Consider the following 26,081-nt stretch of genomic DNA (forward strand, 5'->3'; position numbering starts at 1 on the left):
TAAAATTTTTTTTATTAGAATATAATTAAATACATATAAAATACACTTAAAAAATCTGTAATAAAAACATTAAAAAATTCGATTAAAGATACAAAAATACAAAAAACCTTAAATATCTAATAAATGGAATACTAAAATCTTAATAAATAGATTACAAAAACGTTAATAAATATTATACTATACTAAGAAAAATCTTATAAAATCTATACTAAGATTAACTAAAAAAAGAAGGATACTGGTGTTGGAGCTGCAGGTGTTTGTGCAGTCGGAGAGCAAACTAACAGGTGGTGTTGTTAGAGGCCAGGCCGTCGATGTTGTGTATTGTGTAGCTGCTCAGGGAGAGAAGAAAAGAAAGACATGTTTAAATGTGTACACAGTAAGACAGCGTAATAAGTACTTACCTGTAGAGATAGTGAAATGAAGAGAAAGAGAAAGAAAGGGAAAGAAAACAGGGACAGAGGTGTGTGTGTGTGTGTGTGTGTGTGTGTGTGTGTGTGTGTGTGCGCCAGAGGAGTGTGGTGTTGCTCAGACTCCCTCCATGGCCTTCAGCATCTCCTGCACACGCTCCTTCACCAGTCGTTGCACCGCGGTGGCTAAAGCTGCTGGGTCACTGTACAGGTCCAGAGGCTGCGAGAAAAGTTCCTCAAGCAGCATTGTCAGCTTTAACTGTACACACACACACACACACACACACACACACACACACACACACACACATATAGCATTATGTTTTGAAACAGATCACAGAAACACTGAAATTTAAAGCAGATTCCTTAACATGTATAATGGTGTTTGAAAAAACTTCACTTACGGAAAGCAGCAAAAAGAGCTGCTCTGCTTCAGGCTCCCTGATGTCCACGTCCCACTGGCTGTTCATATCGAACACATGCTGCAAGAATCCCCCGTCCAACTGTAGAGAAGAAAAACAACAATCGTGACGTTACGTGACGTTATTTCCACCCACATCTAGGAGAGAAACATTCATTCGAGTTTTCCCTTTTGGAACCGCTGACGAGACACTTACAGCTTCAGGCGGCAAGCCGTTGATTAAGCAGCTGAAGAAGACGAGTTCGAAGAACACGTCCAGCAGGTTGAAGTGGTAAGTGGAGAATTTAGATTAGATTTACAAGTAAAGACTAAAACTAAAAATGCTTTATAGTTAGTGACGGTTACTTCCAAGCTTACCTGAGCATCGAGCACCTCCGCCTCGATCGTTTCCTGATAGGAAGGCTCTCTCAGGAATCGGATCACCTCGTCGTATGCCCTCTGTACGCCGCGCGGATCCTGTACGGAAAGGAGACACCCGGTCACTGCCTTGTCTCCTCAGCCGACGCTGCACGAGTATGAGACGTAACCGGGTACAAATCGGCACTCACCTGTTTGTTGGCTGTTGCCAGACGCATCAAGATCTGCTTGCCAGCCACGTACAAGAAGTTCTTGTTATGGATGCTGGCCATCATCCTCTAAACAGGACATAAACGCACCACATGAGTCGAGACAGTCTGGAACTTGCTTGTGGGGTAATTTGTGGAGTCTTCAGAGAAACTACACGAGTAAAGACTCACAGAGAACGCCTCGCGGACGGCAGGCAGCTTCAGGACGAGGTCTGTGATGCCACGGCCTGTGAGGTACAAGCTAAAAAAAAACACCACCGTGATTAAATTAACCAGACTGCTTTGTTACTTTTACGTGAGACACAGTTAAAACGTGAAGACGAACCTACCTGATGAAGGGCACCTCCTGCTCCTCAGGTGGAAGTTCCACGTCACTTTCCTGCAGTGAGAAACCAGCATTGGATCATCAAACACCACAGAGAACGTACGTTTATCCACGTTATGGACCCCCTCCCCCCAATGCAGCTGTACTGTATATCAAGCCCGAGACACTGAATTACCTCAAATTCTGACTGAACGTCAAAGTCAGCATGAGGAGTGAAGAAACTTCCTTCCTCCTCATGGGACATGTCCACCTGACCGTCCACGTCCACGCGAAGGTACGAGCGACTCACCTGGTAAATGGTTTGCTGTGAACAAAAACGCAAAACAAGGCCAGTGCGAACAAACGTAACAGAGACGAACTTTACGAAGTACCGGGTGGCGTAACGAATTTACCTCGCCATCCTCGAACGGCACGTGGATGGTCGTCTCCTCGTGATGGCAGGACACCAGCGCTCTCACGCTCCCGCAGACTCGCTTTTGAGAGAAAATGCAGAAAATTTAGTCTTTGTACTTACTAAAGCTTTGTGGTGCTACAACAATCAAGATCTTACCTGTATGCAGGTGATCGAGTTCTCCCGAGTGGTGGCGTTAAAGGCTCCCTGCAAATAACGACACCAACAACTGCCTGTTACTCAATCGCTCGTCTGTACACGATTAATGTTTCGTAACACAAAAAGGAGACTGCTGTTACCCAATGATTGCTGGACATTTTGGTGGTGGTGGTGATCCACCACAGCAGGACTTCTGGACCTCTCACCAAGCACGCGATGTACCTGTGTACCTCCAGGGACTAGTGACAGAAACACAACACCACAGACTACAGCATGAGAACAAGAGGGAACACTTATTTATCTGCTGCTACGCTGAGCACAGACACGAGAACAATACCTCAGAGACGAAGCTGCAGGACTGTGAGGAGAGGAACTGGATGTTCTGCCAGGCAGGGTGCAGCTGACGTGTGCCATGGTGATGTGAGAGCTGCAGGACAAACATCACACCGTGACTCTTACAAATAAATTGAAACCATTACGAGTTGATTAAATGGGTCACGTCATGTGATACGACTTCAGTGGGTTCTTTGCATGAGAGCTACTGTAAATGTAAATTACTGCAAACTAGTGTTAATTTCGTCAGACGAGACAAAATATGTTCGTCAACAACCTTTTTTTTTCATGACTAAGACGAGACGATGACAAGACTGCACCACTGTCCAAAAACACTGACTAAGACTAAATTAACATGCATTATTGTTGACGAAAAAAGACGAGACGAAAATGTTTTGTATAAAATAAAAACTAAGATAAAATCTCTCTTCGTTTTCGTCTACAATTGTCTCTGCTTTTTCATCAGCTGTTACGCCTTTAAAATATTCAGAACAAGTTCGCGGCTTCGCGCTGTTTAGTGTGTGCGTAGAAACAATTCGTCCAGACGCCGCTCAAAAATAAATAAATAAAAAATCCTGAGCGCAAGTCCACCATCTAGGCTTTTTGTGTTAAATTATATTTCCTGTCGCTGCGCAGGCTCTTTTATTGTACATGACCACTTATGTCTTTGCATTACGATTAAAAGCAGTATCAATAAAGTAAATAATGTGATGTGCAGTCAAGTTCGAGTGTATGCACTGTTTAAACGAGTGTTCTCAACTTCTCACTGATACTTTTCGGAGTCTGTTGGGCCCCAGCTTTTGAATTGTGTTGGTTAAAATAAAATACTCTTCAGAACAGGTTCATCATTTGTGAATGTGTCTCCTAAATCAGAAATTGAAAACCAGACACGTTTAACATTTGCATTCAACAAAAATCATTCAACAAGTGTATTTTGTCAGGTAATTAAGACATTTAAACAATGTTTGAGATGTGAAACACTTTTTTTACTGAAATGTTTATCAGTAATAATCTCAGTAATAATGTGTTATTTTAAAAAAAGACTACAATTTTTTGACTAAAACTAGACTAAAATTAAAAGACTTTTAGACGACCAACAAAAAAAAGATATGTGAATGACTAAATATGACTAAAACTAACAAGGACATTTGGCACAAGACTAAGACTAAATTAAAAATAGGTGACGAAATTAACACTACTGCAAACTAAATCAAACATTCTCAGTGGCTACAAGCATCATCTTTAAAACTGTCTCTAATACATCACGTGTAAAATAAAATGCCAAGAGGACTATTATCCAGTGAGGAATAAAAAAAAAAAGCAAAGCATTCACTTCCTTTTAACCAGCTCGATATCTCCAAGAGTACGCAAGCTAAATAATTTAGGTAGAAGGGGCTCAACTGACAAAAGGTTTGGGAAACGTTACACTGAAATTATCGAAATATAAAATTACCAGAATGACAGCTGACTTCTCAGGGTCAAGGCTGGTGTCCAGGAGCTGGGGATTTGTCTCAGTGACCTGAATAAAGCACAAAGATTTATTCTATGTTTGCTTCTTATTAAAGCTGTTTTGTGCAAATTAAACTAAAAAAAAAAATACACTAAAAATAACAGAAATATAAAATTACCAGGACAACAGCTGATGTCTGAGGGACTTCTTCGGTGCATACGAGAACTTCCTCTACATCAACACCTAAAACAGATCCTGTAAAACATTTTACACATTTAACCACATCAATATTTACTCATGTCCCTGTTTATTTACCGATGAGCATAAACCAGGTTGTCATGGAGATCTGAAAGCAACACTCTTTCATCAACTTCATGTCTTTATGATCTCTAGCAGACCATAGCGCTGTTTCATTCTCAAACCTGTTTAATTGTCTGTAACAGCAGCTCTGACAACGCTGCCAACTGGAACAGTGTTATTACTGATTAACGAGAAACAAGTCTTATTTAAGAGGAAGGGAAATAAACAATTTGAATAATAATAATAATAATAATAATAATAATAATACAAATAATAATACAAATAATATTTGTTATAATAATATTGTTATTATTATGATTAATAATAAAACTAACAACAACATTTAAAATAATTATAACAGTAACCCCACTTCGTTTTCAGGCTTCGTGTCACCGCCGTTTCCTTGATTATTGTTGTCAAATAAAGCCAACAACAATCAAATAACAACGCCAACAACAATAGTTCATAAATGGATTTTGGTGAGTAAAACTTATGCAAAAAACAAAACATTCACTTCATTTTAACCAGCTCGATCTCCCCAATGATTAATAATAATAATAATAATAATAATAATAATAATAATAATAATAATAATAATAAGAGTCCCTGCAAATAACAACGCCAACAACAACAGTCAGATAACAACAACAACAACAACAACAACAAGTCAGATAACAACAACAACAGTCAGATAACAACAACAACAACAACAGTCAGATAACAACAACAACAACAACAGTCAGATAACAACAACAACAAGTCAGATAACAACAACAACGTCAGATAACAACAACAACAACAATCAGATAACAACAACAACAACAACAGTCAGATAACAACAACAACAACAACAAAAACAACAATTGAAAACATGGTCATGAACCCAAATGAGGTGAAGTTGTGTAGATAAAAAGACAACAGAAGATCTGTGATTAGTGATTAATAATAAAACTAATAACAACAACAACATTTATAATAATTATAACATTAACCCTGTTTCATTTTCAGGCTTCGTGTCACCACCCTTTCCTTGATTATTTAAAATGATTTAAAGTGTAAAAATCATTATGTTTTGAGTCTGAATGTGTGTTTTTTTAACACAATAATCACTTTTATACTTTAAAATCCTCCTGATATGAGCCAGTTAGCATCGCGTGCTAATGTTAGCTCGGCTACGCGCGTTAGCTTTCGGCTAAACTTGTTAGCTAAACTACAGCTGTTAGCTAAACTACACGCCGGATTTATTCCTGTTTGTCCGCTGTACCTGAGTAAAGTCATTAGTTTTTAACATACCTTGAGCAGCTTCCCGTTCAGGAGCTCGAAGGTCGCTGATCCTCTTCAGCCTGCGATACGCGCAGTATCCCGCGGTGGTGAGCGCGATCAGTCCGGCGGCGCAGGCCAGGCCCCGGACTGTGCCGCTACTCCGGCCGGAAAGAAACGTCTTCATGTGCAGCATCTCTCGGTTCCTCGTCGCTTTGCTTCGTTGTTTCTCCTCGCTTTGTCTCTTGTCTTCAGACAATCCACACTATCGCTGTTCCCGTCGCTGTTACAGCTTTTATACCCACGGCGCGTTCCAAATGATGACGCGGTACATTTAAAAAACAACAGCGTTTTGTACATTTATATTCACAAATATATTTATCTTCATGTTTTGTATAAGCATTAATTAAGACAATGATGTATTAAGAATGTGTTTAAATAAAACGCTTGCGATAATTACTGATTAATAAATACCCTTGGTTGTCATAGCTTGCCGTATTAGGAAGCAGTAGAGGGCGCAGTAGCCGCCGTTGAAATCTATGCAGGCACGTCAACGCGTCCGCCATATTGGAAGGGGCGACAGAAATACTACTTATCGGTCCAAAAGCCAGTACACAGAAGCTCTCAAAATTCAACGGTTACTACTAGCTCAACAGTGAAAGACCCGGTTGTTATATTAGACAGCAACAGCCTTCTTCCACCTTAGAAATATTGCCAAGCTGAGAAACATCCTATCTGTATCTGATGCTGAGAAGCTTGTTCATGCTTTCATGACCTCTAGACTGGACTATTGTAATGCATTACTACAGGGCTATCAAGTGTCACGCATTGAGCGTGACAGTCACTCATTTGGGTCTTTTGTCACGCTCTCCCGCCACACATCGCATTTATCACGCAGAAAAACTTTTTGACTACTTATCATATATTTAATAAGCCGCAGCGCCCAAAATGTCTCAGTCCGCACCGCTGTCTCTATGGAACCGGGCAGGAATCAAGCGCGTCTCCCCTGGAGTTCTTAGTCGAGCCTGACACTTATCAGCCAATCACAAAAAGAGGCTACACAATAACCAATCAGAAAATAGCACTATCTGGGTAAGAGTTAACGCAACAACCAATGAAAAAACACACAAACACAAATTAATAAATGGAAATACTTTGTATTTGGTTAAATTCTGGTCAGTGATCCTTAACAAACACAACAACACCCTCATTATAGTGTTTTTATTTTTATGTTTAGTTTATTTATTTGGGGGGGTCGCTGGGGGGTTAATAATTAAAGATGCCTGTACTTAATTAAAAATTCTAAGTAATGTATATTAAATAAATACATTATTTTACTTCCTTTATTAACCAGCAGATGGAGGCAATAAACAGTTTCTCGGTGAAGAGTCGGCTCTTTAAAAAGATTGGAGTCATATATATATGGAGTCGTATATATACGAGCCGTTTGTCTTCATTCATTCATTCATTCATTCATTCATTCATTCATTCATTCATTCATTCATCTTCTACCGCTTATCCGAACTACCTCGGGTCACGGGGAGCCTGTGCCTATCTCAGGCGTGGTACACACACAAGGTGGAGGCGGGAATCGAACCCAATTGTTTAGCTAAAACTCCCTAAACCGTTTCCCATTCATTTTCTATGGTAGTGCTAAACCACTACGGCTGCGGTATATTTTCGGCCGCTGACCCTCTTGTGGCGCTGTTTCCGCGCATGCGCCGTGAGATAAAGCGCGCTGCTCGACTCCCGTTCGTTTCATTCAACAGTATCGGCTCGTCGATCACAGGTAAGTTACCTTAAAATGACTCGTTTGTGTTTTACAGTTAATGCTAAGCTCCTATTAGCTTCTCTGCGAACAGTTTTTTTTCTTGTGATTGTTCTTGGACACATCGGCTGTGGTTTATTCAGTAGTCATTTTAAGTTAATATTAATTATAAATCCATATTAATTCTGAAATCAGAGTTTTCCAGGGTAATTACATACTAAACGATGAATGAACGTGTCTATTCTTTTTTCTGGGGTTTTTTGTAGTGTCTATATGTTTACATGTATTACACTAATTTTAAATGAGTTTATTTTTGTCCTGTTGAGGATAATTACATACTAAACGATGAATGAACGTGTCCATTATGTCTATATGTTTACTTTATGTCTATATGAACGTGTCTATATGTTTACATGTGTTACACTCATTTTATATGACTTTATTTGTGTCCTGTTGGAGTGTTTAATTGATGATTGTGTGATATATTAGTTAAATTATTAATGAGCATGACTTTATTTCTGATTTTATGTATTTAATGACTTACAGAACAGTTGTTTTAAAAACTTTCAAGCACATTGAATGCTTTTAGTGTTAGTTATACTCTATATGTTAATGAGTGTGTGAAACTCTTTGTCTGTGATTGCTCCTATGTCCCATTGCCTTTTTCCATACATCAGTCAAAGTCACTCCTAGGTGTTAAACCACTAGGTGTGAAAGACTTGTCTGGGAACAGTTGTTAAGTGTTGCCTGATAATTAAATCATATGATTGTTAAGTTTGGGCCACGGTGGGTAGGGATTATAAACAAACAGTGTATAATGTTTTATAGAGATTATTGTAAGGTTTTGTTTTAAACAGACATGCTAACATCTAACATTTACTACTCTTTCTGTATTACAGGTCACCATGCACAAAAAATCTGTGTTTTGCCCAGGGTGCATTAAGGTCGTGTTCCGTAAGGGACCACTCGGATATCTCCTTCAGGACCCGACTGAGGAGGCCAGGGTGATCGAAGATAACCCAGCTCTTCAGGACAAGTCGGCACCAAAGAAGGAGGAGCTTGTCAGGCAAGATGCTCTTGCTGTGGTCCGTCAGAGAGGAGGCGACGTCTCTGACAAAAGAGAAGTTCTTGGTGAATACATCCTGCAGTTTGGAAAGTACAAGGGGAAATCTTACCGGTGGCTTCTTGAAAATGACATGGGTTACACCATCTACCTGATAAAGAACCTTCAGCAGGAAGAGGCCATGGGGGTCTTTACATCAGAAGGACCCAGCAAGAGCAGTCTGTTATCCTTTTCTAATTATGCCTGCAGTTTTAACGAAATTCAGTCTCTGCTCAGTTATGTGTCCAAAAATCCAGGTGCACCAGCAGCCTCTTCGGAGGTGACCAGCTGGTTGGTTTTGGTGCTCATGCGAAGAGTACGTGGCAGGAGATTTGGAACAACAGGGCTGATGGTTACGCATCCTTTATATTGGGGGCAACTTGTGTCCCGGGGACACGGATGTACAAGCTGCAGCAATACCTGCGTAATCAGATGCAGTCTGCCCGTCCGGCCGTGGTTGCCTCAAGTGCAGCTTCTAAGCCAACGGGTCAGTTGTTTATTTTTTGCTTCTGTGAAGGAATCGTTTGCCGTTGTGTCCACTAGTATGAATAACATCATAGCTTGTTTTACATGCACACTATACTTTAATTAATACAGAGGTATAATTTAAGAAATCCGAGTACACTGAAAATGTTGCCTTTCACCAACAGAAATGGATGATGACGACGAGTTAGAGAGTGCGATGCTGAACATCTCCCCCTCCAAGCTACAGTTGCGGTGTAAGTATTTCTTTCTGTACTGATTGCATGTAATGAATTGATTGTGTTCCAAATGGATTTTCATTTTGTCAAACGTCTTAAAAATATGCTGTATATGTTAATGTGTTGTGTGCTTATCACTAGCTTCACGACCACTGTCATCAACATCATCATCCTCAGCTGCTGAACTGAGACGGTCTGTGGGACCAGGAAAAGGTTTTTACACATCAGGCTCAGCACTGGAGCACAGTTCTGTTGAATTGTGATATGAAATGCTCTCCAAGTCTGAATAAAAAGCCTTTCTTATTTTGTCACTGTTTTGGCCATGTTCTGGCCTTGTTCCACTAACAAATGTCTGTGCTGTTGGAATGGATGGAATGAGATGGAAAGACAGAGATGGGTGGCAGAAAGGAGAAAATAAAAATAAATGTTGTAAATTTTCTTTCACCTGCAGTAAACTTTTGTAAATATATTTTCTCTTTATTTAAATGTGTATTCATTTAATTAGTCTTTAATGTTGCATTAATATGTATATATGTTACGTGTGTTTTTCTTACGTGTGTTATTTCTATTGTGTTTTACTCCTTTAAAGTGTTTAGAATGCCAAATAAACATAATGTTTTACACTTATTTCTTTGATGTAGTGTGTCTCACTTTACAGAATTCGTTATATATTATTCAGAAATGTGTTAAATATATGTATTTGTGTTTATAGTTCACAAATTAGTGTGCAGAATATTTTTTAAAGTTGCACTGAGTGGGATTCGAACCGTTGTCTAGACAAACATTTTAATTCATAAAAATTGACCGTGACGTACATTTAGCATCTGGGAGAGCAGCAAAAATGCTTCAATTTGATTGGCTGGCACTCTGTTCCAAATATACACTTCTTGCCTCCACGTGTGAGGCGAACGTGCTAACCACTAAGCCACCGTGCCCCTTGTTTGTCTTCATCATATTATTATTATTATGTAGATATAGCAAATAATCCCCCTCCATAATTATATACGACCTATATCATAGTTAAAAGTATAGCAATTTTTCCCCCACTAGACCTACAGAATTGCAATAAAATAATAGAGTCGAGTTTTTTTTTGTGAGCTGTCGAATAATCTCAATTATTTTAATTAATTATTATTTTTTAAATTAATTAATAAATTATTAATTATTTATAATTATTTGTTATCTGCTCACCAAGCTGATAGAGAACCGACGTTGGAATGGCTATTAACCGCGTTCAGAAACCACTGCAATCCGGCACCGAATGAGACGGTGGAAAGGTACAAATTTTTCTCCAGAAATCAGAATTCAAGCGAAATGATTGATAAATATGTTACGGATTTGAAAGTGCTGGCTTACACGTGTAATTTCGGGTCGGCTAGAGACTCTTTGATTAGGGATAGAATTGTATGTGGCAAACTAAATTCACATGTGAGAGAACGTCTATTAAGAGAGTCGGACCCGACACTTGAGAAATGCGTGAGGATATGTAGAGCATCAGAACTGTCAAAACAGAATATGATGACAATCGAGGGACAGAAAGCTGAAGAAGTGCATGCAGTACAGAGAGTCAAACCAACTCCTGGGACTATGTGTAAATTCTGTGGAAAACAGCATGAGTGGAAAAAACTAAGCTGCCCAGCTTATGGAAAACGGTGCAGAAAATGTGGCAAGATGAACCATTTTGCAACCAAATGCAAAACAAAAGAGACTAAGAGAAAAGGAATACACAGTGTAGCAGAAATGGAAGAAGAACTGTTTCAGGAAATCCTCAGCCTCAGTTCACAAAAGAGGGAGGACAAGCGGGAGAAACAACTGTTTGCAACCATGCTGATATGAGAAAGACCAGTAAGATTTCAACTGGACTGTGGAGCCAGTTGTAACGTAATTCCCATTCGGCTGTTACACCCGGATACAGTGATGGAAAAGACTGAACAGATCCTGGTCATGTACAATAAGAGCACCCTAAAACCTGTAGGAAAATCAGAATAGATATAAGAAACCCCAGAAACAGAAAACTCTACCGGCTGGAATTTATAGTAGTGCAGGGAAGCTCGTCAATGCCCCTGCTAGGAAACAAGGCCGTGCAAGCAATGGATCTGGTAAGAATACAGCATGAAAATATCATGGCGATTGATGATATTGTTACAACAGTGAGTCGCAAAGGAAAGGATCAGTGGGACAAGAGTGACATGTATAGAGAGTATGCTGATGTATTTGAAGGAGATGGATGCCTGGAAGGAGAATATAACCTAGAAATGGATCCTGCAGTTAAACCGGTGAGGCTTCCAAAGCGAAGAGTTCCAGTGGCTCTGATGAAACATCTAAAAGATGAGCTGGGAAGCCTGGTGGAGAGAGGCATCATAGCTCATGTAGAAAAGAGCACAGATTGGATTAGCAGCATGGTGGTGGTGAAGAAACCATCGGGAAAGCTAAGAATTTGCATTGACCCAAGACCACTTAACAAAGCACTAAAGCGTCAACACTTTCCCTTGCCCACCATAGATGATGTTCTTCCTGATCTGACCAAAGCGAGAGTCTTTACCGTTTGTGATGTGAAGGATGGGTTCTGGCACATAAGGCTTTCAGAAGAGTCAAGCTATATCACTACCTTCGCAACGCCATGTGGCAGGTATAGATGGATTAGAATGCCCATGGGGATCAGCCCTGCTCCTGAAGTGTTCCAACACAGGTTGACTCAGGCATTGGAGGGGCTCCCAGGAATCAGGATAATAGCAGATGACATCCTTATCTGTGGAGAAGGTGACAATGATGAAGCAGCTGAGAAAGATCATGACGCAAAGCTAAGACAGCTACTGGACCGCTGTAGAAACAGAAACATCAAACTAAACTTCAACAAACTCAAGCTGAGACAGAAAGAGGTGCCATACATTGGACACAGACTGACTTCTGAAGGACTAAAGATTGATCCAGAGAAGGTGAGAGCCATAGTGGAGATGCCCAGACCATCAGATGTGAAGGGACTCCAGAGACTATTAGGTATGGTGAACTATTTGTCAAAATTTTGCCCACACTTATCAGACAGCTGCGACACGTTGAGACAACTGACACATAAAGACACTGTTTGGGAGTGGACTGATGTACAGGAAGTAGCATTCAACAAATTGAAGCAAATTATTGCCTCAGCACCTGTTTTGAAGTACTACAACCCAGATGACAACCTTGTTCTTCAGTGTGACTCCTCGGAGTCAGGACTGGGTGCTGCACTTTTGCAGGCAGGACAACCAGTTGCTTATAGCAGCAGGGCCCTTACACCGACAGAAAAAGGATATGCTCAAATAGAAAAAGAATGCCTGGCAATCCTTTTTGGAATGGAGAAATTCCACCAGTATACCTACGGCAGGAAAGTAGAAGTGCATTCAGACCACAAACCCCTAGAGACAATTGTAAGAAAGCCATTGCTCAATGCACCTAAGAGATTGCAGAGAATGCTTTTGAGACTACAGCGATATGACATTACTGTTGTCTATGTACCTGGTCGACTAATGCATTTGGCAGACACTCTCAGCAGAGCGTACCTACCAGAGTGTGCGGCAGAGGGATCAGTAGAGACAGAAATTGAGACAATCAACATGTTGCACTACCTGCCCATATCAGAAGGGATTCTAGAAAAGGTACAGAGAGAAACTGCTAAGGATGAGACATTTCAGTTGTTGCAGAAAGTGATAGTCCAGGGATGGCCAGAGGAGAAAACTCAGCTGGAAGGAGAGGCAAGACAATTCTTTTCTGTAAGAGAAGAGCTCAGTGTGCAAGATGGAGTGATTTTTAGAGGAGAGAGAGCTCTAATACCAGCAAAGCTGAGGACCGAGATTGTGGAGAGAATTCATGCATCACACCTAGGCATTGAAAGCTGCTTGCGCAGAGCAAGAGACTGCGTATACTGGCCTGGGATGAGTGCTGCTATCAGAGCATACATTGAGAACTGTGCTGTTTGTAGGTCTATGGATGTACGACAGCAGAAAGAGACTATGTGTGCGCATGACATTCCTATGAGGCCTTGGGCAAAAGTGGGAACAGATTTATTCTCATTTAACAACAGGGCAAATCTCATCACAGTTGACTATTTCTCAAATTTCTGGGAAATTGATTATCTCCCTGATACCAGCTCAGGAGCAGTGATACACAAGTTAAAGGCCCATTTTGCACGACACGGCATCCCAGACACGGTAATCTCTGATAACGGGCCACAGTACGGCTCTCAGGGATTCAGACAGTTCAGCACTGCTTGGGAATTTACACATGTGACGTCATCTCCGGCATATCCGCAAAGCAACGGCAAAGCCGAGTCTGCAGTGAAGATGGCCAAACAGCTCATGGGAAAGGCAAAGAGAGCAAAGACTGACCCATACCTGGCTATTCTAGAACACAGGAACACCCCATCTCAGGGATTCAATGCCAGTCCTGCCCAAAGACTCATGAGCAGGAGAACTAAAACATTACTGCCAACACATAACAGTCTTCTGAAGCCAGATGTTGTAAACACGGAGCAGGCTGTGAAAAACAACCAATGCAAACAGGCCTTTTACTACAATAGAGGAGCGAAAGATCTTAGACCTCTGCATGAAGGTGAGCAAGTAAGAGTTCAGTTGGACACGAAACACAGAGCACATTGGTTGCCGGCAAAGGTTGAAAGAATGGCCAACAACAGATCATACACGGTGAAGCTGGAAAATGGAACTGTTGTACGGACAAATCGGAAACATCTCAGGACTGTGCCTGGAGGACTGCAGAGAGCTGTCTCAACAAACACAAGTGTCAAATTTGTTCAGACTAATCGGAAGATTCTTACCGATAAGGGACATTCAAAAGCAGTACCAGAGTCGAGCACAACACACACAAACCCTTCAGATACTAGCAAGAGAGTCGTGACAACTAGAAGTGGCAGAATGGTCAGGAGACCGTCACACTTGAAAGACTTTGTTTAAATGTGTTTTGTTGTTCTTAAGACACAAACATGCTATTTTGTGCATACGGTTTACATATTTTGAATTTTGCAGTTGTTGAATTGTTAGGCTTCTGTTTTATTAAAAAAAAAAAAAAAAAAAAAGAAAGATGTTACAATATGTTATGTAAGGTCTGCAAGATGTGACATACCATGTAGTATAAGGACTACAAGTTGTGTATGTGACGTCATTAGAATGCGCCAACACCGGAAGTGAAGTAAAGTAAAGCTCAGAAGAAATATGCGTGTGTGTGACTTTTCATTACAAAACAAACCTTAAATCAGATAAGTAGATAAGATTTAGTACAATAAGTTAAGCTAAACGGTCACAAAATAAATCAAAGATTGTGTAACTGAATGTTTGTAACTCCATACAACTTCAGACATTCATTTCTCATTTTCATTTAAGACAATTCATTTCTTATAATAATTCTATCTTAATGGCACAGAGAGAAAACTGCAGGCTACCACATGCGATTGATATTCCACACACACACACACACACACACACACACACACACACACACACACACACACACACACTCATAAAATTTCATAAAACTTTTGGCAATTAAGAAAAAGGCAATAAAACATGCAGTACACAGACAGACAAATGATCTGAGAGAGTAAATTGTTCCTTCTACACTTATGCCCCTTTCCACCAGAAAGAACCGGGTGCTGGTTCAGAGTACTGGTTTGAATTTGGTTCCACTGGCGAGTCTTCTAAGAACCAGTTTGCCTTTCCATGTGCTAGAGAGCCATCACAGAGAGAAGTCTTATGTCACTGTATACAACGTTATACAGCAACGTTAGCACAGCAGCGGCAAACACAACATCAAAAATGGCGGATGTTGCTTTACTGTTAATGCTCATGGCGGCGAATCCTGATTTAAAATGATTTAAAATGGCGCTAAGGACGTCCTCTTTTGTCTTGTTGGTCACAGTAGCCCCGTCCCCAGCCCCTGGTGCAAGTGGTTCTTAAGTCTAGACCAGCAATACTTTTTTTGTAGAAAAGTATGCTTTTTTTTGTAAGTTTGAAGTTGATGAAGATTAGTTTATTAACTTTATATCTTTAAGACACGTAAAACGTCCACGTTTGCACATCATTTCCTGTACTGGGTGTTTTAGTTGCAACACTTAAATGTAAGAAACGTATTCAACTAAAGTTATGATTACAAAGAACTTTTCAAATGTGTTAAATTGATTGTATTAATATCTGCCGGCAGCGGCGGGATGAAGGAATTTACGTCATCACGTCAAGACGTAAAAGAACTGGTGAACTGGATTATTGAACTGGTTCATTAAAAAGAACTGTCCAAAAGAACCGAACTTCCCATCACTATAGTCGAGCCTGACACTTATCAGCCAATCAAAAAAAGAGGCTACACAATAGCCAATCAGAAAATAGCACTATCTGGGTAAGAGTTAACGCAGCAACCAAGAAAAAAATGGAAATGTCACTCTTGCCTGTCTTCAAAACTTCAGAGCCCTGTTACTAGGTGGTTGTCCTGCATCTTTAACAAATAGGCTACAGTTTGGTCCAAAATGCAGCTGCCAGAGTTCTTACCAGGACAAGAAAATATGATCATATAACCCCAATTTTATCATCTCTACACTGGCTACCTGTTAAGTTTAGAATTGATTACAAACTGCTGCTACTTACACACAAGGCTCTTAATGGTTTATCACTCATGTATCTAACTAGTCTTCTAACACGTTACAATCCTTCACGCTCTCTGAGATCACAAAACTCAGGACTTCTGGTAGTCCCCAGAATATCAAAATCTACTAAAGGCCGTAGAGCATTTTCGTATTTAGCTCCCAAGCTTTGGAATAGTCTTCCTGATAGTGTTCGGGGCTCAGACACACTTAACCAGGTTAAATGTAGATTAAAAACTCATCTCTTTAGTCAGGCGTACACATAATACATCCCATAATATTGTGCTCTATTACATCTGACCAAATGCACATTGTCATCTAGTGCTTGCTAATATTATGAACAGCAGCTACGTTAATCCCTCTCCACCGCTTCTCTCTTTCTACCCATCCCGAGGCATCCAGACATTGTACCAGCTCACATTGTCTTCCGGGCCATGAAGATTTTGGACCTCCACTGAGATGAGGCCGACTCTGTGAGGAACCTGAGGCATCTAGAGATCTACCAGCTCCAGTTAGACTCTGTGATACTAAAGACGAGATGTGAACTCCATGTGATCTTTTGCATCAATACAACATTTGTCAGACTGTATATTTATAATCACACCCTCCAGTGTCACCCATATGAGGATGAGGTTCCCCTTTGAGTCTGGTTCCTCTTAAAGTTTCTTCCTTTACCATTCAAGGGAGTTTTTCCTCATCACAGACCCCTGAGTCACCTCAGACTTGCTCATTGGGGTTAAATACAAACACATTTAAATATATCTTATATTAATCTTAAATTTTGTATTCTATTAATCTTTATATTATTCTTTATAATAACCTTCTGCTCTATGTTTATGTTCTGTAAAGCTGCTTTGAGACAATGTCAATTGTAAAAAGCGCTTTACAAATAAACTTGAATCGAATTGTTTGAAACTAAAATCATACTTGCTCCACCTTCATCACCTTCATACGTTCGACACGGTCATCTGACAGACTGGTGACCAAACTGAAGGATTTAGGCTCTTCCATCTGGGAAACTTTACTCACTAAAGGATATGCTAACTAAACGTGTTGAGTGTTTATTTCATTTTTTGTTACATTAAATGTGTCATTTGATTCACTCATTTGATCGCAATGTACCAGGTGATGTTACCAATTAATTCACACCATTTGAAATGACTTTTGGTTGGGAGAACCATACAGGGAGTGCAGAATTATTAGGGAAGTTGTATTTTTGAGGATTAATTTTATTATTGAACAACAACCATGTTCTCAATGAACCCAAAAAACTCATTAATAGCAAAGCTGAATATTTTTGGAAGTAGTTTTTAGTTTGTTTGTAGTTTTAGCTATTTTAGGAGGATATCTGTGTGTGCAGGTGACTATTACTGTGCATAATTATTAGGCAACTTAACAAAAAACAAATATATACCCATTTCAATTATTTATTTTCACCAGTGAAACCAATATTACATCTCAACATTCACTAATATACATTTCTGACATTCAAAAACAAAACAAAAACAAATCAGTGACCAATATAGCCACCTTTCTTTGCAAGGACACTCAAAAGCCTGCCATCCATGGATTCTGTCAGTGTTTTGATCTGTTCACCGTCAACATTGCGTGCAGCAGCAACCACAGCCTCCCAGACACTCTTCAGAGAGGTGTACTGTTTTCCCTCCTTGTAAATCTCACATTTGATGATGGACCACAGGTTCTCTATGGGGTTCAGATCAGGTGAACAAGGAGGCCATGTCATTAGTTTTTCTTCTTTTAGACCCTTTCTTGCCAGCCACGCTGTGGAGTACTTGGACGCGTGTGATGGAGCATTGTCCTGCATGAAAATCATGTTTTTCTTGAAGGATGCAGACTTCTTCCTGTACCACTGCTTGAAGAAGGTGTCTTCCAGAAACTGGCAGTAGGACTGGGAGTTGAGCTTGACCCCATCCTCAACCCGAAAAGGCCCCACAAGCTCATCTTTGATGATACCAGCCCAAACCAGTACTCCACCTCCACCTTGCTGGCGTCTCAGTCGGACTGGAGCTCTCTGCCCTTTACCGATCCAGCCACGAGCCCATCCATCTGGCCCATCAAGACTCACTCTCATTTCATCAGTCCATAAAACCTTAGAAAAATCAGTCTTCAGATATTTCTTGGCCCAGTCTTGACGTTTCAGCTTGTGTGTCTTGTTCAGTGGTGGTCGTTTTTCAGCCTTTCTTACCTTGGCCATGTCTCTGAGTATTGCACACCTTGTGCTTTTGGGCACTCCAGTGATGTTGCAGCTCTGAAATATGGCAAAACTGGTGGCAAGTGGCATCTTGGCAGCTGCACGCTTGACTTTTCTCAGTTCATGGGCAGTTATTTTGCGCCTTGGTTTTTCCACACGCTTCTTGCGACCCTGTTGACTATTTTGAATGAAACGCTTGATTGTTCGATGATCACGCTTCAGAAGCTTGGCAATTTTAAGAGTGCTGCATCCCTCTGCAAGATATCTCACTATTTTTGACTTTTCGGAGCCTGTCAAGTCCTTCTTTTGACCCATTTTGCCAAAGGAAAGGAAGTTGCCTAATAATTATGCACACCTGATATAGGGTGTAGATGTCATTAGACCACACCCCTTCTCATTACAGAGATGCACATCACCTAATATGCTTAATTGGTTGTAGGCTTTCGAGCCTATACAGCTTGGAGTAAGACAACATGCATAAAGAGGATGATGTGGTCAAAATACTCATTTGCCTAATAATTCTGCACTCCCTGTATAAATAACACAGTATCAAGTCAAGTCAATAAGCTTTTATTCTCATTTCAATCACATATAGCCGACACAGTACATAGTGAAATGAGAAAATGTTTCTCCAGGACTATGGTGTACATAGAACAAAGACAGAGATACATAGAACAACAGATCTAAGGACTTAAGTAAGTTTGTCTTAGCCACATAAAGTGCAATCTGTGCAACCTGGTGCAAGACAAAAGCAGTGCTGACCAGATTACATACTGTATGAACACTTACTATAATATCAGCAGTTGTATGATGTATTGTAATGAAAATGTGCAAAACAGTAATTAAACAGTTTAAAATGGATGGTGATGTAGACGTGGATGTATATTTGTAAAACTGTATTTGGTGCAGCTCAGTCCATACGTGTGCATGTGTGTGTATTGTGCTCTTTACAGTTCAGTTTAGTCACTGAGGAGTCTGATGGCTTGTGGTAAGAAACTGTTACGCAGTCTGGTCGTGAGGGCCCGCATGCCCAGACGGCAGGATGGAGAAGAGTGTGTGTGAGGTCATCCACAATGCTGTTAGCTTTGCAGATGCAACGTGTAGTGTAAATGTCCGTGAGAGAGGAAAGAGACTCCCAACGATTTTCCCAGCTGTCCTCACTATCCGCTGCAGTGTCTTGCGATCCGAGATGGTGCAATTCCCAAACCAGACAGTGATGCAGCTGCTCACGATGCTCTCTGTTCTGCACATTCCTTGAGCACCCTGCCAGGAACGTGGTCTGGTCCAGCAGCCTTCCATGGATTAACTCTGCTCACGTCGGCCGTGGATAGACAGAGTACCGTATCGTTGGGGGGAGGGATGGTCTTCCTTTACACAATGTTGTTCTGCACCTCAAACCGAGGGCAGAAATTGTTCAGCGCATCTGGGAGGGAAACGTCACTATCACAGGCAGGTGAAGCTGTCTTGTAGTTCGTGATCGCCTGGTTCCCCTCCACATGCGCCTCATGAACTTAAGCAGTGTTGTAAATGATCACAATGAAGCCTGAAATATATGCTAAAATTTTTTTTATTAGAATATAATTAAATACATATAAAATACACTTAAAAATATCTGTAATAAAAACATTAAAAAATTCGATTAAAGATACAAAAATACAAAAAACCTTAAATATCTAATAAATGGAATACTAAAATCTTAATAAATAGATTACAAAAACGTTAATAAATATTATACTATACTAAGAAAAATCTTATAAAATCTATACTAAGATTAACTAAAAAAAGAAGGATACTGGTGTTGGAGCTGCAGGTGTTTGTGCAGTCGGAGAGCAAACTAACAGGTGGTGTTGTTAGAGGCCAGGCCGTCGATGTTGTGTATTGTGTAGCTGCTCAGGGAGAGAAGAAAAGAAAGACATGTTTAAATGTGTACACAGTAAGACAGCGTAATAAGTACTTACCTGTAGAGATAGTGAAATGAAGAGAAAGAGAAAGAAAGGGAAAGAAAACAGGGACAGAGGTGTGTGTGTGTGTGTGTGTGTGTGTGTGTCTGTGTGTGTGTGTGTGCGCGCGCCAGAGGAGTGTGGTGTTGCTCAGACTCCCTCCATGGCCTTCAGCATCTCCTGCACACGCTCCTTCACCAGTCGTTGCACCGCGGTGGCTAAAGCTGCTGGGTCACTGTACAGGTCCAGAGGCTGCGAGAAAAGTTCCTCAAGCAGCATTGTCAGCTTTAACTGTACACACACACACACACACACACACACACACACACACACATTTATAGCATTATGTTTTGAAACAGATCACAGAAACACTGAAATTTAAAGCAGATTCCTTAACATGTATAATGGTGTTTGAAAAAACTTCACTTACGGAAAGCAGCAAAAAGAGCTGCTCTGCTTCAGGCTCCCTGATGTCCACGTCCCACTGGCTGTTCATATCGAACACATGCTGCAAGAATCCCCCGTCCAACTGTAGAGAAGAAAAACAACAATCGTGACGTTACGTGACGTTATTTCCACCCACATCTAGGAGAGAAACATTCATTCGAGTTTTCCCTTTTGGAACCGCTGACGAGACACTTACAGCTTCAGGCGGCAAGCCGTTGATTAAGCAGCTGAAGAAGACGAGTTCGAAGAACACGTCCAGCAGGTTGAAGTGGTACAGCTGGACGGGGGAGAATTTAGATTAGATTTACAAGTAAAGACTAAAACTAAAAATGCTTTATAGTTAGTGACGGTTACTTCCAAGCTTACCTGAGCATCGAGCACCTCCGCCTCGATCGTTTCCTGATAGGAAGGCTCTCTCAGGAATCGGATCACCTCGTCGTATGCCCTCTGTACGCCGCGCGGATCCTGTACGGAAAGGAGACACCCGGTCACTGCCTTGTCTCCTCAGCCGACGCTGCACGAGTATGAGACGTAACCGGGTACAAATCGGCACTCACCTGTTTGTTGGCTGTTGCCAGACGCATCAAGATCTGCTTGCCAGCCACGTACAAGAAGTTCTTGTTATGGATGCTGGCCATCATCCTCTAAACAGGACATAAACGCACCACATGAGTCGAGACAGTCTGGAACTTGCTTGTGGGGTAATTTGTGGAGTCTTCAGAGAAACTACACGAGTAAAGACTCACAGAGAACGCCTCGCGGACGGCAGGCAGCTTCAGGACGAGGTCTGTGATGCCACGGCCTGTGAGGTACAAGCTAAAAAAACACCACCGTGATTAAATTAACCAGACTGCTTTGTTACTTTTACGTGAGACACAGTTAAAACGTGAAGACGAACCTACCTGATGAAGGGCACCTCCTGCTCCTCAGGTGGAAGTTCCACGTCACTTTCCTGCAGTGAGAAACCAGCATTGGATCATCAAACACCACAGAGAACGTACGTTTATCCACGTTATGGACCCCCTCCCCCCAATGCAGCTGTACTGTATATCAAGCCCGAGACACTGAATTACCTCAAATTCTGACTGAACGTCAAAGTCAGCATGAGGAGTGAAGAAACTTCCTTCCTCCTCATGGGACATGTCCACCTGACCGTCCACGTCCACGCGAAGGTACGAGCGACTCACCTGGTAAATGGTTTGCTGTGAACAAAAACGCAAAACAAGGCCAGTGCGAACAAACGTAACAGAGACGAACTTTACGAAGTACCGGGTGGCGTAACGAATTTACCTCGCCATCCTCGAACGGCACGTGGATGGTCGTCTCCTCGTGATGGCAGGACACCAGCGCTCTCACGCTCCCGCAGACTCGCTTTTGAGAGAAAATGCAGAAAATTGAGTTTTTGTACTTACTAAAGCTTTGTGGTGCTACAACAATCAAGATCTTACCTGTATGCAGGTGATCGAGTTCTCCCGAGTGGTGGCGTTAAAGGCTCCCTGCAAATAACGACACCAACAACTGCCTGTTACTCAATCGCTCGTCTGTACACGATTAATGTTTCGTAACACAAAAAGGAGACTGCTGTTACCCAATGATTGCTGGACATTTTGGTGGTGGTGGTGATCCACCACAGCAGGACTTCTGGACCTCTCACCAAGCACGCGATGTACCTGTGTACCTCCAGGGACTAGTGACAGAAACACAACACCACAGACTACAGCATGAGAACAAGAGGGAACACTTATTTATCTGCTGCTACGCTGAGCACAGACACGAGAACAATACCTCAGAGACGAAGCTGCAGGACTGTGAGGAGAGGAACTGGATGTTCTGCCAGGCAGGGTGCAGCTGACGTGTGCCATGGTGATGTGAGAGCTGCAGGATACAAATAAATTGAAACCATTACGAGTTGATTAAATGGGTCACGTCATGTGATACGACTTCAGTGGGTTCTTTGCATGAGAGCTACTGTAAATGTAAATTACTGCAAACTAGTGTTAATTTCGTCAGACGAGACAAAAGATGTTCGTCAACAACCTTTTTTTTTCATGACTAAGACGAGACGATGACAAGACTGCACCACTGTCCAAAAACGCTGACTAAGACTAAATTAACATGCATTATTGTAGACGAAAAAAGACGAGACGAAAATGTTTTGTATAAAATAAAAACTAAGATAAAATCTCTCTTCGTTTTCGTCTACAATTGTCTCTGCTTTTTCATCAGCTGTTACGCCTTTAAAATATTCAGAACAAGTTCGCGGCTTCACACTGTTTAGTGTGTGCGTAGAAACAATTCGTCCAGACGCCGCTCAAAAATAAATAAATAAAAAATCCTGAGCGCAAGTCCACCATCTAGGCTTTTTGTGTTAAATTATATTTCCTGTCGCTGCGCAGGCTCTTTTATTGTACATGACCACTTATGTCTGCATTACGATTAAAAGCAGTATCAATAAAGTAAATAATGTGATGTGCAGTCAAGTTCGAGTGTATGCACTGTTTAAACGAGTGTTCTCAACTTCTCACTGATACTTTTCGGAGTCTGTTGGGCCCCAGCTTTTGAATTGTGTTGGTTAAAATAAAATACTCTTCAGAACAGGTTCATCATTTGTGAATGTGTCTCCTAAATCAGAAATTGAAAACCAGACACGTTTAACATTTGCATTCAACAAAAATCATTCAACAAGTGTATTTTGTCAGGTAATTAAGACATTTAAACAATGTTTGAGATGTGAAACACTTTTTTTACTGAAATGTTTATCAGTAATAATCTCAGTAATAATGTGTTATTTTAAAAAAAGACTACAATTTTTTGACTAAAACTAGACTAAAATTAAAAGACTTTTAGACGACCAACAAAAAAAAGATATGTGAATGACTAAATATGACTAAAACTAACAAGGACATTTGGCACAAGACTAAGACTAAATTAAAAATAGGTGACGAAATTAACACTACTGCAAACTAAATCAAACATTCTCAGTGGCTACAAGCATCATCTTTAAAACTGTCTCTAATACATCACGTGTAAAATAAAATGCCAAGAGGACGATTATCCAGTGAGGAATAAAAAAAAGCAAAGCATTCACTTCCTTTTAACCAGCTCGATATCTCCAAGAGTACGCAAGCTAAATAATTTAGGTAGAAGGGGCTCAACTGACAAAAGGTTTGGGAAACGTTACACTGAAATTATCGAAATATAAAATTACCAGAATGACAGCTGACTTCTCAGGGTCAAGGCTGGTGTCCAGGAGCTGGGGATTTGTCTCAGTGACCTGAATAAAGCACAAAGATTTATTCTATGTTTGCTTCTTATTAAAGCTGTTTTGTGCAAATTAAACTAAAAAAAAATACACTAAAAATAACAGAAATATAAAATTACCAGGACAACAGCTGATGTCTGAGGGACTTCTTCGGTGCATACGAGAACTTCCTCTACATCAACACCTAAAACAGATCCTGTAAAACATTTTACACATTTAACCACATCAATATTTACTCATGTCCCTGTTTATTTACCGATGAGCATAAACCAGGTTGTCATGGAGATCTGAAAGCAACACTCTTTCATCAACTTCATGTCTTTATGATCTCTAGCAGACCATAGCGCTGTTTCATTCTCAAACCTGTTTAATTGTCTGTAACAGCAGCTCTGACAACGCTGCCAACTGGAACAGTGTTATTACTGATTAACGAGAAACAAGTCTTATTTAAGAGGAAGGGAAATAAACAATTTGAATAATAATAATAATAATAATAATAATAATAATAATAATAATAATAATACAAATAATATTTGTTATAATAATATTGTTATTATTATGATTAATAATAAAACTAACAACAACAACATTTAAAATAATTATAACAGTAACCCCACTTCGTTTTCAGGCTTCGTGTCACCGCCGTTTCCTTGATTATTGTTGTCAAATAAAGCCAACAACAATCAAATAACAACGCCAACAACAATAGTTCATAAATGGATTTTGGTGAGTAAAACTTATGCAAAACACAAAACATTCACTTCATTTTAACCAGCTCGATCTCCCCAATGATTAATAATAATAAGAGTCCCTGCAAATAACAACGCCAACAACAACAGTCAGATAACAACAACAACAACAAGTCAGATAACAACAACAACAACAACAACAACAGTCAGATAACAACAACAACAACAACAACAACGTCAGATAACAACAACAACAACAACAACGTCAGATAACAACAACAACAACAAGTCAGATAACAACAACAGTCAGATAACAACAACAACAACAGTCAGATAACAACAACAACAACAACAATTGAAAACACGGTCATGAACCCAAATGAGGTGAAGTTGTGTAGATAAAAAGACAACAGAAGATCTGTGATTAGTGATTAATAATAAAACTAATAACAACAACAACATTTATAATAATTATAACATTAACCCTGTTTCATTTTCAGGCTTCGTGTCACCACCCTTTCCTTGATTATTTAAAATGATTTAAAGTGTAAAAATCATTATGTTTTGAGTCTGAATGTGTGTTTTTTTAACACAATAATCACTTTTATACTTTAAAATCCTCCTGATATGAGCCAGTTAGCATCGCGTGCTAATGTTAGCTCGGCTACGCGCGTTAGCTTTCGGCTAAACTTGTTAGCTAAACTACAGCTGTTAGCTAAACTACACGCCGGATTTATTCCTGTTTGTCCGCTGTACCTGAGTAAAGTCATTAGTTTTTAACATACCTTGAGCAGCTTCCCGTTCAGGAGCTCGAAGGTCGCTGATCCTCTTCAGCCTGCGATACGCGCAGTATCCCGCGGTGGTGAGCGCGATCAGTCCGGCGGCGCAGGCCAGGCCCCGGACTGTGCCGCTACTCCGGCCGGAAAGAAACGTCTTCATGTGCAGCATCTCTCGGTTCCTCGTCGCTTTGCTTCGTTGTTTCTCCTCGCTTTGTCTCTTGTCTTCAGACAATCCACACTATCGCTGTTCCCGTCGCTGTTACAGCTTTTATACCCACGGCGCGTTCCAAATGATGACGCGGTACATTTAAAAAACAACAGCGTTTTGTACATTTATATTCACAAATATATTTATCTTCATGTTTTGTATAAGCATTAATTAAGACAATGATGTATTAAGAATGTGTTTAAATAAAACGCTTGCGATAATTACTGATTAATAAATACCCTTGGTTGTCATAGCTTGCCGTATTAGGAAGCAGTAGAGGGCGCAGTAGCCGCTGTTGAAATCTATGCAGGCACGTCAACGCGTCCGCCATATTGGAAGGGGCGACAGAAATACTACTTATCGGTCCAAAAGCCAGTACACAGAAGCTCTCAAAATTCAACGGTTACTACTAGCTCAACAGTGAAAGACCCGGTTGTTATATTAGACAGCAACAGCCTTCTTCCACCTTAGAAATATTGCCAAGCTGAGAAACATCCTATCTGTATCTGATGCTGAGAAGCTTGTTCATGCTTTCATGACCTCTAGACTGGACTATTGTAATGCATTACTACAGGGCTATCAAGTGTCACGCATTGAGCGTGACAGTCACTCATTTGGGTCTTTTGTCACGCTCTCCCGCCACACATCGCATTTATCACGCAGAAAAACTTTTTGACTACTTATCATATATTTAATAAGCCGCAGCCCCCAAAATGTCTCAGTCCGCACCGCTGTCTCTATG

At 40.6% G+C, this 26,081-nt stretch overlaps 2 protein-coding genes and 1 long non-coding RNA gene across 3 annotated transcripts; all 3 read right to left on the bottom strand.

Annotated features, from left to right (window-relative positions):
- Positions 1–226: 226 nt before the first annotated feature.
- Positions 227–1,102, bottom strand: LOC132839789 (uncharacterized). Its single transcript, XR_009647759.1, has 3 exons — positions 1,025–1,102; positions 812–910; positions 227–666 (listed from the first exon to the last, which is right to left on the bottom strand). It is a non-coding gene; the product is annotated as an uncharacterized LOC132839789 (long non-coding RNA).
- A 34-nt stretch (positions 1,103–1,136) lies between these two features.
- LOC132839887 (uncharacterized) lies at positions 1,137–5,991 on the bottom strand. The gene is made up of 13 exons (XM_060861115.1): positions 5,646–5,991; positions 4,231–4,307; positions 4,056–4,121; positions 2,607–2,696; positions 2,410–2,508; positions 2,270–2,317; positions 2,112–2,192; positions 1,895–2,023; positions 1,724–1,773; positions 1,566–1,635; positions 1,377–1,463; positions 1,186–1,284; positions 1,137–1,142 (listed from the first exon to the last, which is right to left on the bottom strand). The coding sequence occupies exons 1-13, from the start codon at positions 5,806–5,808 to the stop codon at positions 1,137–1,139; spliced, it is 1,065 nt and encodes a 354-aa protein (XP_060717098.1). The 5' UTR covers positions 5,809–5,991.
- Positions 5,992–19,797: 13,806 nt separating this feature from the next.
- On the bottom strand, positions 19,798–25,483 carry LOC132839616 (uncharacterized). Its single transcript, XM_060860685.1, has 15 exons — positions 25,138–25,483; positions 23,783–23,859; positions 23,610–23,675; positions 22,187–22,276; positions 21,990–22,088; positions 21,850–21,897; positions 21,692–21,772; positions 21,475–21,603; positions 21,304–21,353; positions 21,148–21,217; positions 20,959–21,045; positions 20,768–20,866; positions 20,598–20,678; positions 20,385–20,483; positions 19,798–20,245 (listed from the first exon to the last, which is right to left on the bottom strand). The coding sequence occupies exons 1-15, from the start codon at positions 25,298–25,300 to the stop codon at positions 20,105–20,107; spliced, it is 1,380 nt and encodes a 459-aa protein (XP_060716668.1). The 5' UTR covers positions 25,301–25,483; the 3' UTR covers positions 19,798–20,104.
- Between the last annotated feature and the right edge of the window lie 598 nt (positions 25,484–26,081).

This window comes from Tachysurus vachellii, chromosome 24 (genome assembly GCF_030014155.1).
Source record: "Tachysurus vachellii isolate PV-2020 chromosome 24, HZAU_Pvac_v1, whole genome shotgun sequence".
Taxonomy (NCBI): Eukaryota; Metazoa; Chordata; class Actinopteri; order Siluriformes; family Bagridae; genus Tachysurus; species Tachysurus vachellii.